Genomic DNA, 13,772 nt, shown 5'->3' on the forward strand with positions numbered 1-13,772 from the left:
AAAGGTATCCAACCCACAATTGCTTTTGTTCCCTCTCATCACATCCCATCATTTTCATATCAATTGCTACTAATCAAACCTAAAGTGAAATGTCTGCAGTCTCATCAATAGCAGACATGTCTTTCATTTTTTAATAATTCTTTCTAAAGTTATGTTTTGTGGAGAAGTGTTAAAAAAAATCACCCTCCTCACCAATGTTATAAACATGATTATTGACAACTTCACACTTATTTATTTACTTTTTATTTTTAATTTTTAATAAATGTAAAAATTTTAGACAAACATGGAAGTAAATCTTTATTTTTTTTTTCCTTCAAGATTTAAAAAAAATATTACAAATCTTATAGTTATAACATAATACATTGATATCTCTTTTAGTAAAGTTAAAGAAATCAGAATTAATACAAATTAAAATGTTTAAGTATTATATAAATTAAAATTTTAAATAAATCCAATGTCCATAATTAGGTTAAAATTTATAAAATGTATTATATATATTTATTTCAATTTCAAGGAAAGTCTGTCTAATTTATGCTTAAAAAAAAAAAGAAAAGAAAAAAAAAAGAAAAGAAAAGAAAAAGTGAAAGCTAAATAAAAGCTTACTTGGTTGAAGATTGTGTGTGAGAGAGAAGTTTTTGTTTGTTTGCCTATGAAGTGCACGTGATGCTTAGGATACCCTTTGATCCCAAGCTTCAATGCATCATCTCTCATCGAAGTGAATATGAAAATGAGAGAGAGAGAGAGAGAGAGAGAGCTAAGATAAATGGTTCACGAGAGACGATGTGGAGTTGTAGAGTATTAGCAGCTTAGGAACTCAAGGAATTGACTTTGTCTTTATTCAACATTGATAAGGATGAATCAGTCACCTAATAAGCCCTATATATATATATATATACTCAATCAATGCAAATTAAATAAAATTTTATACTCTTTCTAGAATGATTAACTAACGATATGATAGTATTACAATGTAAACGGATTTGGCTTACTAGTGTTTTTGGGGAGAAGGAAAATATAAAAGAATTGGAAAAAAAAAATGAGACATTTTTTTATTGAATTCAATATACTTTTTATTGAAAGACATATATTTTTTAAAAAAACATTTTCATCTATTTTTAAAATATTTTTTTTTCTTTAATTTCAATATTAAGTAATGTTTCAGGAGCCCTCTTTAGTATTTGTCAATGTAAATGATGCTCCTAATCATGTTTTAAGAGTAAGAGAAAATTAGAGAGTGGTCGAAGAAGTTACAACAAAATGAAATATGTGAGCCAGACCAACACATTTTATATTTCAATAATTTTTTGGGTACTATCACATTTTAGGTCAATTATATTACTGCAACTTTTTCTTTTTTCTTTTGATCTAATTTCTCAACTTGTTTACTACATTAGGATACTATAATTAAGCAAAGTCATGCAAATTTTAAGAAGAGAATGTATTTCAATGGTACCATGCTAATCAACTCACTAGACCCCTTGACAACTAACAACTAACATTTGTCGAGAAAAAAACTCACTAGACCCCTTGATCTCCTTTCTCTTCTTCGCTAAAAAATGACTTCCGATGTACTAAAAAAAGAACACTACGTTGAATTTTATCGTATAAGTTTTGCCCAAATTTCATGTTTCTTATTCTTTTTTGCTTGAATTTTAAAGAAGGGGAAATATAGAGTCACAAAGTGGAAAAGTTTCTAATGCCTTAATATGTAGAAATATTCACTTACGATATTCTTGGTATATAAACTATAATTTTGAGGTATTTGTTTTTTTGTTGATGTAATTAGCGTCAAAACAATACATTGTACTTTTAGTAAAAGTAAGATAATTTTCTGTCACTGATTAGTCGCCGCGCCTATCTTTAAATCATTTTTAGTGAGCTTTATCATTTTGCTATTTGGAAAAAACAACAAACTTTAAGTAAAAGTGATGAATTGTGATGAATTGAAGGGTTGTGACAAATCCGATCTGAAAAGTGAAAAATAAAAAGAAGAAAAAACTCATTATTAATCTTTTGAGTCACCTTTGAAACATCTAATCTTGCTATTTAATCAGTATGCCTTTTTTCAATTTTAATCTTTATGCCATGATAATTACATATCTGCACTTCCTTTTATGAAGATTTAGATATAAAGTATTTTAAGGGTTTGAATATTCTAAAGTAAATCAATTCATGAGATTATGCCTCCGTTTGGCAAGAAAAAGCTCAGACTTTTTTGGCTAAAATAGTCACAAAAAACAAAATAGGCTATTTTAGTCACAAAAAACAAAACATCAAATCCAACCCATAATCATTACAATCCTCTCTCACAAAAAAAGTCAAAAAAGCCAAAAAGCCAAAAAGTCCTTCCCAAACCAGGCTAAAATAGCCCAGGCTAAAATAGCCAAAAAGCCAAAAAACCAAAAAGCCAACCCAATTCCCAAACGGAGGCTATGTATGAGATTATAATTGTCATACACTCTATTTGTGTAAAAGCTAGCATTGATAAACATATGCATGAGATTATAACTGTCATGCACTCTATTATTGCTAAATAGTTATATATAGTATATGGTGATTGTTACCTTAAAACTTATAGGGGAGAGAGACTTTATTTGACAAGGAAAATGAGTGGAAGCACTAAGAGCACTAATTAGTGCTCTCATTAATGATGTGATAGTAGGTCTCACCATGAATGATTTGATATTTTGGCCTTGGTGTTGTATTTTTTTTCATTTTTTATTGAGTATCATGTCATTAGTGATCTTTTTAGAGCTCTAAAATTAGTGGTACTTATCATTGTTGATTTGACAATTAATGTACTTTGACTAAAAATTTCGAGAGGTCAATGGGGTTGCATGCTACCAACAAGACGATTAATTACAAAATAAAAATTATAATATTACATAAAATTTATACCGAAAACACTATTACAGAAAAGTCTTTTTTGCGGCGAAAGCATTTGTAGTGTCCGTCACAAAAGGGCTTATATTTGCAACAACATTAAAAGTTGTTGCCAATAGTTCTAACAACAACTATATTGTCAAAAAAATCTTCATTGCAAAGGATGTTATTGACTCCGTAAATGTGCCGTCACAAAATACTATTATTTGCAATTGTAGGGATTTGTCGTTGCATGCATGCTTTATGTGTTTTGATCGGCTAAAATCAGTTATTAACTTAGCATCTACCAGAGTTAATCTCACCATTTTTATAAAGTACTAAGTACTTGTCTCTTAATTCAATTTCCCTTTAAGGAGAGTTGAACCCATGACCTCTCCATTAAAACTGAACCATTAGGATAGTTCTAGTGGCCAATTGAGTTATGCATATTTTATTTCCATGTGTTTTTGTCATTTTTTCAATAGGGCCAATTTGATGGATTTTTTATTTTAAAATGAAAAATTCCCAAGTCTACTGCAATATTTTTCACAAAATTAATAAAAACTGTAGCATTGTGACCTTACAAGAATTTGAAGTTGCTTCCTAGCAGATCAAAATTGCTTGCAAAATGTTGACAGATGTGGTTAATCCATTACCCTAACAAGAAATTTTAAAAAATTCTTATTGTTGAAATTTTCAATTTTTCGAAAGCCAGATGACGTAAAATCTCATAGCTCTAAAATCTCAGAAAACTTTAGGGTACTAGTCACTGTATATCAAGAAAATTTAGGACACTTGACACATGACTTAAAAGCCCCGCAAGAAATTTTCAAAGGCTCCAACTCGTCAAATAATAATAATAATAAAAAACACTTAATAAAATAAGATCTCATTTTAATGCATAATTCGAGATCTAAGAAAAAAACTTTGACCACTACCAAGTGTAGATCACGAGCCGATATAGATGGGGCATTTGAAACAACAAACAAAATGTTACACAAACTAATAAATCTTACAAACTATTGTTTATTAATTAACGTATCATGCAATGATGAAAATATAAAATTTGATAGTTCCTACACTTTGGTCCTTGTACCAATAAAACAAAAATATAAATTGTAGAACCAATTATGTTAATAGTCTCTATACTTTAGTTCTTTTGGCAATTTGGTCCATATAATTTCAGTTGACTCGATTTTGACTATGAATTTAGGTTTTATCTCAATTTGGTTCAATTGGTTAAAGTATTAGTGTTTTCTTTTTTATTTATTTTTGAAAAATACATACTGAACTACATGTGTCGTGCTTTTATAAGCAAAATTATAAATTTAGTTAACTCAATTAGTTAACTTCAACTAATTCAGTGACAACTTTTTTTCAAAAACTCTAATTGGCATAATTGATTAGACTAAATTGATACAAAATCTAAAATTAAAAGTCAAAATTGAGCTAATTGAAACTATAAAGATCAAAATGATAGGGTCAAAATATAAAAACTACCAATATAATTTTTTTTTTAAATTTTATTAGTTTGTATAACATTACCATAACAATAATAATTGAGTTGCTATATGTGAGTAGCAAAATTGGCTTCTTCTCAAAATCACTGGTAAAAAATGAAAAACAGACATATATTATTGCTTTTTAACTTTATAATTGGATGTTGAAGTTACACCATTTGAATTGCTTTCAGAGAATGCCGTATAGCTCCAAAAGCAATGCTTTCTCAATGCAAAAATCTCAAGAATTAATGCCTTCCGTTTTTTATTTTGCTTTCTTTTCTCTTCTTTTCTTTTTGGTTTAGATAACTCTCAAGAACTTCTGGTTGCACTTGCATACATGCCCTCATCCTATAAAACATCAATTCAAATGTTCCACAATATACTTGTGATTAACATGACAAAAATGGGTTGTTTGGTGCAACATATTGGTCATGGTTGTTTAGACGGACTGGATAAAGAAGATTGTAATCATCGGACTATTAATCTTAGGATATATAGCGTCCGTTTGGGAAATAGGTTGGCTTTTTGACTTTTTGATTTTTTTGACTATTTTAGCCTGGGCTAAAAAAGCTTGGTTTGGGAAAGACTTTTTGACTTTTTTCGTGAGAGAAGAGTATAATGATTATGGGTTGGATGTGATGTTTTGTTTGTTGTGGCTAAAATAGTTTATTTTGTCTTTTCTGGCTATTACAAAACCACTTGCCAAACACCACCATAGTGGACTATTTGGTTGAATAGAATATGCATTCATGATTATTTAGTCATGAGATTAGATGTAAGGAAAGAACTGTTTCATTGAATATTATATTTGTTTGAGATATTATGAAAAATGATAAATGTTCAAAACATAATTTTGTCCTTTTAAATTGTTTGCCAAATAATATCAAAATTCAACATGTCTTTAATATTTTAATTTTTTTGGATTAGATTAAATAAAAATTTATTTAATTTTATTTAAAAATTAAATAAATTTATTTTTTAAAATTAAATAAATAAAATATCAATAAATTTTTTGTTATTTTTTTAAAATAAAATTTTAAATAAATTAATTTTAAAAAATAATTATTATTAAATAAAACATCAATAAAAATTTAAATAATGACATTAAATAAAACATCAATAAAATTTTAAAATAAAACATCTATAAAAATTTATTTTTAAAACTTAAATAAATAAAAAATCAATAAAAATTAAATTAAATTAAATTATTTTATTTTATTTTTAATTTAATTTAATTTTAATTTAAACTTAAATTTTATTAAATATAATACATAATTAAATCAAATACGTGGAAGGTAAATATATCATTTTAACATTTAGTCCTATGAGATAGTTACCCCCCTCCAGATACAACCGGACTTCTAATCCAAGGATACAACCGGACTTCTAATCCAACCAACAAATTTGCAACAAACAATGGACACCATGATCCAATGGACATGGTGTCCAATCTCTCTCTCCAATCGCTCCAAACAAACACAACCATCGTGGTTTTTTTTTTTTTTTTGCTTGTTTGATGTAGAATATATTAAGGCTGCTTCTGACTTTTAATTTTGGATCTTTGTGTTAGGATGATTGATACAATTTTTACTTACAATTTATGAAATGAAAATAATTTAAATAAGCTGAAAAAAAATTTATCATTAAAAATTTGAGAGACAAATACTTTTAATTATCTTGTGTTTTCCAAACAAGTTGTGAAAGTGTTTTTGTACAATTTCCACTTATAATATAAACAAAAGATGAGTTCAATAAATATTGAAAAAAGTGACTATTAGAAAAGAGCATTGTTGTTTGGTCTAAAATTCAAACGGACTATGACTTGTCCGCGCATCTTCACCGATATTTCTTTTTTTCGAAATTATTGCAAAAAAGTGGTCTTCCTATATTTAGGGAACTACTTTTTAAATACCTTAACAATACTCATTTTCCCCCCTCTAATTTATTAAAATATTTTATTATTATTATTCTTTTACTATTTAACTTTTTTTTTTTAAAAAAAAGTTAATACGACAGTGTCATGAGAAAGGAGGAATAGGAGATTGGAGAGGTAAATTGATTTTATAATTGAAAAATGTTTGAGATTCCAAATTAAATGCTCATAATTATATCTTTAATGATGTGAAATGATAAATATCAATTTTTGATTTGTCACCTTTTCAATTATGTGGGCTCTACTTCCTTGCCACACGATATAATTAGAGCTAATAAAATGGAGTAATGTTATATATTCAAAAATTTTATTAAAATTTTTATTAAATGTCACACGTGATATTTGATAAATTTTTTAAAATATTTAATATTTTTTTAAATAAAATGCTAGAATGCAGCAAAACTCCATAATTTTAAAATTTCTTAAATTTAGTGAGTCGCGTGCGGAGTGTATTAAAGCTTATTGACTTCTATTAAGTTTTATCACAGATCCCAATATTAGCACATCTTAGTGGGTGTGGAGAAGCATTGGGATCCCTAATTTCGTTCCACATAATGTTTCTTTTCCCATCCCATGCTCATGCCCATGCATTTTTTTTGGTGAATAACTGTATATTTTAACTAAAAAAAAAAAAACAGTGTTTAAAAATGCTCTGCCTTGTCAAAATTCACCATGTCTTCATTAGCTGCTCCTTTCTATTACAATAACTAGGTGCCATGAAAAAAGGTTAGCAAGCACAAAACTATCTTGGACACAACTCATAAGGCCATTCATTGAGTCACTAACATCAAGTGTGATTACCCTAGTTGAAACCCCATTTCTTTACTAATAATCAATCAATTCAAAACACTCAAATTATCAACCTATTTTTGGCCTTTGCATCAACATTTATATGTACTCTTTCTTTCCCTAGTACATGATTTAGTAAGAGACCGAATGATAATGACTATATATATATATATTAATAATTCCGTATCCAGCCCAATATGGCTATCTAATTTGGGGATCATTCCCACTATCTATTAACAGGAAGCTCAATTGAAGGTAGTGCAAATCCCGTATAGACTAGTTTTAAAAAATTATTTGTACCTAATAAATTTCAAAACTTAGATCATATAGGAGTACACTCTCAAGTCCTAGGCTTTGACCATTAATGATATATACCGACTAATGACTATATATATATTTTTTATTACATAAACACACAAATTCAAAACATGTTTTAAAATTGAGGGTTGCTATTAGCACATCATCAATTGTTTTTATTACAATAATAACCTTAAATGAAATTACTAAAAAAATATAAATAATTTTGGGATACCCTAGCTCACAATTAAGCTCACACACCACTATATCATGAGTTAAGATTTATGAGAGCACTCATCTCCCTCACCAGCCATCCATCTTTCCCAAATCTCACTTTCAAAACCTACTCATCCTTAAAATCTTAAAAACCTTTTGGCGGCAATATTTCGGCGGCAACGATGGCAACCATTTGATTATATACACTTTTTTGGCAATGATAGTGAGTGGAAGTTTTTCGACAACTACAACTCCATAAAATGAGAGGAGTACAACAATAAAAACTCAGAAGATATTCAAAACTTTGATGGTCAGAGAAGATAGGCCTTGTAAATGTAAGTTTCTTGAATCAAATTAAAAAAAAAAAAAAAAAATATGTTCGTCATTCTTTCGGGACTGAATTCTTGAACATATGACCGAAATTCGGGAACACAGGCCCGAACATTATTTATTTGTTCAGGAACATGTAATTGAACATTTATTATTTGTTTGGAAACTAATAATCAAAGCAGCAGAAGCAGACAAACAAAGGAGGTCAGACCACTCTTGGGTGGTCGACTGGGGGGTCAACCAGTGAGTGAAATCATGTCCAGTTTTGCTTATACAGAGAGCATACAAGTATAATGAGACCATGGATGAATGATAGAAAATCAATCAGAGAAGCATGAAAGTGGATTATGTGGTGTGTGTGAAAAGAGGTAATAGAAAAAAAAAAAATCAAACAAATTGACAAATCTTATAATGAAGCAGAGAAAAAATTTCTTAATCACCATAAATTTTTATCACGGATTTTTGAAGGTTCCACCGTCATGGGTTTTGTTAGGATTTTGAGAGAGGCTTTTTGCAGTGTAGGGGGTGTGAGGGTATGCATTTGAATGGGTGAAATATATTTATAAAGATAATTTTGGTATTATTTGAGGGAGAAAAGAAATTTTAAGAGTCTTACAATTTATAAGTGAGAGTCCAAAGTAATGAGAGATCCAAAATAATTGATAAGGTACTAATAGCATCGCTCTTTAAAATTATATCACTCATTTTCTTATACCTAATTACCCCTATGCAACTTTCAATATATATTTTTTAATTTCAAATTATGAATTTTAAAATTTTTTCCTTCCACCTACATTATTAAAACAAAAAAAAAAAAACCTCAGATGACATTTTATTTTATTTATTTATTGATCTGGATGACATTTACAATCGTCATTTTTGCACACAAATCACATGTTTGCATAGCCTTATATTATATCTAGGGTAAATTACACTTACACCTTTGAGATTTGCGTCTAATACATATCACTTCCTGGCGTTTGAAAAATTACACTAACCCCCCCTGCCATTGTAATTATTTAGATGGAATGAAGAAATTAAACTCATACACTCTCTCTTTTCAAACTTTACTTTCTCTGGTTTTTTTTTTTTTCCCCTTTTCCTTTGCTTTACTTTTTTTTTTTCAATGTAATTATAAGTAAGGTGGTTTATGAAATGAGACTATTAATCACAGGGATAGAAATGTAATTTCCAGAATGTCAGGAGATAAAATGTAATTGGATCAAATCTCAAGGAGTCAGTGTAATTTACCCTTATATCTATTTTTTAAAATGAAGTGTACACTACACTACACCACACCACACAACACCACCACACTACACCACATTTTTTATTTTTTTTATTTTTTCAAATTCTTCATTTATTAAACCATACAAAACTGTTAAACGGTTTTCCTTATTAGCCAAATCATCCAAAATTGTTGAACAGATCTTTCTTTTATCAAGCCACCCAAAAATATAAATGTAAAATTACAAATTTATATGTGTAAATATTTACATATATACATGTATGTGTACATATGTATGGCAAGGGGGTTAAGGAACACTGGATGAGGTTTTTCATTTTGTGAAAATTCTGGTCATTTGGAAACTGAGCTATGCTTTGTAGTATTGAGTTTCAAGAAAAGTGCAGCCCTGTTTTATTAAACAAATAAATAATGTGAATTTTAAAAAATATATAAATTTCTGAGTCTTTCAAGCCAAGAAGCACCTAACACTCCTTATATATTCCTCTTTAGTACCAACTCATCCTCACCTCACAGTTTTCTTTTCAATCACTCTAATCCCACTTTCTTGCCTATCTCTTGTTTGTGTTTTTGCCCCAGTGAAACCGACAGCTTCTAATAGCCAACAATGGTGGTCAAGAAGCCAAGAATTGTAATTGTTGGTGCTGGAGTGGCTGGCCTTACAGCTGCCAACAAGCTCTACACCACACAGGGCTCGAGCGAATCGTTCGAGGTCTGTGTGGTGGAAGGAGGGACTAGAATTGGTGGGAGAATCAACACATCAGAGTTCGGCGGTGACCGGATTGAGATGGGTGCTACATGGATTCATGGCATTGGAGGCAGCCCAATTCACAAGATTGCTCAAGAAATCAACTCACTTGACTCTGATCAGCCTTGGGAGCGCATGGATGGTTTCTTGGATGACCCTTTGACTGTTGCTGAAGGTGGTTATGAACTCAACCCTTCTCTTGTCAAGCCTGTCACCAATTTTTTTAACAAACTAATGGAATTTGCTCAAGGGAAGGTGATTGAAGATGGGTTGAGTAAAGAAGAAATTGGGCATTTTAAACTAGCTTCAAAAGGTTTTGATTTCATTTCAAGAATTGGTGATCCTGGAAAGCTCAGTATTGGTGCTTTTCTTCGACAAGGCCTTCAAACATTCTGGGATTCATTGGAAGGTCAAGAGGAGCTCAAAGGGTATGGGGGTAATTGGAGTCGCAAATCTCTCCAGGAAGCGATTTTCACAATCCAGGAGAACATCCAGAGGACTTATACTTCAGCTGGTGATCTAATGACACTTGATTTCAATGCCGAGAGTGAGTACCGGATGTTTCCAGACGAAGAGATCACCATTGCCAAGGGCTATATGAGCATAATTGAGTTCATAGCTTCTGTTTTGCCTCCTGGTTCGATCCAATTATGCCGAAAGGTCACCAAGATCGAATGGCAGCCTGAAAATTACCGGGTTTTGGAGAGTGAAACCGGTGATTTTAGGCCTGTGAAGCTACATTTCTCCGATGGATCGGTCATGTTGGCCGATCATGTCATTGTCACAGTCTCATTAGGGGTTCTCAAAGCCAGAATCTGTGAAGGTTCTGGTTTTTTTGATCCACCACTTCCACATTTCAAAACCGAGGCAATTTCAAGGCTCGGGTATGGTCTTGTTAACAAGCTGTTCTTGCAATTGAGTCCAACCCATGATAGGGAAAGTGATGATCTCAACAAGTTTCCATTCTTGCAAATGGCTTTTCAGCGGTCAGACTCCGAATTCAGGCACCCGAAAATTCCATGGTGGATGAGGAGGACAGCCTCTCTATCCCCAATCTATGGCAAGTCTAGTGTCCTGCTAGGTTGGTTTGCCGGCAAAGAAGCTCTTGCACTTGAGTCTCTTGATGATGAAGAGATTGTTACCGGGGTTTCGACAACAATCTCTAGCTTTCTATCAAGTTCACACCACAAAGTGAATTCTAATTCTCATGAATTGAGCAATGGGAAGGTGAGTTCTGTGGATAGCTCCAATGGAGGCGAGTTAAAATTCAGCAAGGTTTTGAAGACCCAATGGGGCACTGATCCACTGTTCTTGGGATCTTATAGCTATGTTGCTGTCGGATCTAGCGGGGAAGATTTGGACACCATGGCTGTGCCATTGCCCAAGAATTGCAGCAATGGATCTTGTTCTTCTCCTCCACTTCAAATCCTGTTTGCAGGGGAAGCAACACATAGAACCCATTATTCTACTACCCATGGTGCCTATTTTAGTGGTCTGAGAGAAGCCAATCGGCTTCTTCAACATTATCACTGCAATGGGGTATGAGAGTTTTTTTCAAAAAGAGCGGCTTGGCCTAACAGTGAGGTCTTGCCGTTAGTGTTCTTTGGTGGCACAAGTTCAAGTCACAGAAAAATGGAGGGCGGCTTGGCCTAACATTAAAAACTTGCTGTTAGTGTCTCTGGTGACACAAGTTTGAGTAAAAAAATTGGAGAGTGGCTAGGCATAACAATAAGGCCCTTGCCGTTATCGTCTCCGGTGACACAAGTTCAAGTCATAGTAAAAATAGAAGTAAGACTGCGTACATTCTGTCCTCCTTAGACTCTACTTAGCGCAAAAGTATTGTGGACTAGATTGCTTTTTGTTTTTTGTTTTTTGTTTGTTTTTGGGAACATCTCTCTCTTTATCACTTTCTCACATAATCATTTTAAAATCTTTTCTAAAATATTTTCTCTCTTTGTAATGTGATTGGAGTGAGAGAAAAGAGGGAACCAAGGAGGGGGGAAATGAAAGGGAGAGATGGGGACATTTTTAGGTGTAGTGATGAATTAGTTAAAGAAGCTTCTTTACATTTTCTATTGCTTTCACTTTGTTTCTTAAGTCTCTTGTGAGCTTATTTTCTATTTGATGTTGTTGTCTTGATCTTCAAAGCAAACCAGCTGTTGAGATTATATGCTTGGCATTGAATATTTGTAAAGATAAAGTAGAGACGAAAGAAAGCTTTGGATCTCAATCATCTTTGGTTCCATCCCAATGAGTTTCTTTTGGATTTTGCACTATGGACAGGATCCGGTATACCCGGAGTTTATTTAGTGTTTTTTCCCCAAATCCAAACAGACCTTATTGATGAGAATAAAAGTGAGAAGGATGGAACTAGATGATTTGATTATGTACAACAAAAATTTATAAATGAAACAGCAAAAAAAAAAGTGATATTAATGAAAATGTTAAGGGGATGTGGTAGTAAAAATATTGATAAATTTATTTAATTTAAGTATATAACCAGTTAATAGAGCAAAATTAACCCCACTTGATTAGAACATATAACTTAGTTTGGTTTGATTCGGTTTAACCAAACCCTTATTACTTTTAGATTAGATATAGTTTGGGTGATAGAAATCTTGAAAGAGAATGTAAATATGATTTTAATTTTTTTATGATTCCACCGTTTGAAACGTATTCTAATGAAAAAATAATTTCTAATTACCTATTCTAGTTGGAATTATTCTTCCAAATTAAGCAGAAATTTTTTGATTCCCATGCTAATCTCAGATTTCCAAATATATGTGAATTATTTAAGAGTTAAAAAAGGTAAATTGGCATTGATGGTGTTTGGGAAGTGAGTTTTTATGTAGATTTTAGTAGATGTAGGTTTTTATGAGATAAAAAATTTTTGGTGTTTGGGAAGATAGTTGGGTTTTTATGTGGTTGGATGTGATGTTTGTGAGAGAAAAAGTGAAATGATTATGGGGTTGGATGTGATATTTTGTTTGGATGTGTTTTTTTTGGTTTTGCAAAACTTTTGTCTTTTAGTGAAAAAAATGAGAAAAAAATTTGGGAACTTGCTTCCCAAACACCACCAAAATGTAAGTTTCTATCATTTTTTCATTGGATTTATTTCACTAAACTAAACTCTTCGTAACATTATCATAATAGGAGGAGGATATCCTTCGATCCAATGAACTAGAGGGCGTTGTTTTGGCCCACGGGGTCCACTTCAGGTCTTGTTTTGATAATTCAAATCGTTCATTTTGGTGGATATTTCATGTGTTTCATTCAAAAAAAAAAAAATTAAGTCGATCTGATAACTGTAACTAATTTAATTTATTGCATTTTTTACCAAAAAAAAAAAAACGCTCATTTTTCTTTTATGACAAACGCAAGCTATCAAATCGACTTAATTTTTTTTGTGGATGAAATACATGAAATGCCCTACAAAATGAACTGTTTGAATCATTAAAATAGAGCTTGTGGTGAACCCCATGGACTGAAACAACGCCCTCCAGTCCAGATTTTCGACTGGAGGGGATCCTCCTCCATCATAATAACTATTACATAGATCATCTCTAATCCAGACTCAAATCTTTCATCAAATTTAAATTTGGTAAAAATAGTGTTTCAATTGTTTCATCAAATTGGTATCATTACTTTTTTCATCAAATTAAGAGAGTATTTAACTTTTTATCAAATTTCGCAAGTGAATGTTGATAGACGAGTGGATGGATGATCGGTCAGTCAACTTGATGGACGACTAGATTGAAAAAAATTTGAAAAAAATTTACACGTTAGTGGATGACCACCCAGATATCCTTCAGATCGTCCTCTCGGTTAACCGATTATTTGATGAAAATT

At 31.4% G+C, this 13,772-nt stretch overlaps 1 protein-coding gene across 1 annotated transcript; it reads left to right on the forward strand.

Annotated features, from left to right (window-relative positions):
* Positions 1–9,235: 9,235 nt before the first annotated feature.
* On the forward strand, positions 9,236–12,007 carry LOC114285088 (putative polyamine oxidase 5). Its single transcript, XM_028228082.2, has one exon. The coding sequence runs from the start codon at positions 9,783–9,785 to the stop codon at positions 11,466–11,468; it is 1,686 nt and encodes a 561-aa protein (XP_028083883.2). The 5' UTR covers positions 9,236–9,782; the 3' UTR covers positions 11,469–12,007.
* Positions 12,008–13,772: the final 1,765 nt, after the last annotated feature.

The sequence above is a fragment of the Camellia sinensis genome, chromosome 13, assembly GCF_055761805.1.
Source record: "Camellia sinensis isolate YWXY chromosome 13, ASM5576180v1, whole genome shotgun sequence".
Classification (NCBI taxonomy): domain Eukaryota; kingdom Viridiplantae; phylum Streptophyta; class Magnoliopsida; order Ericales; family Theaceae; genus Camellia; species Camellia sinensis.

Coding starts and splice junctions, on each gene's coding strand:
- LOC114285088 (XM_028228082.2), top strand. CDS start 9,783: ATGGTGGTCAAGAAGCCAAGAATTGTAATTGTTGGTGCTGGAGTGGCT.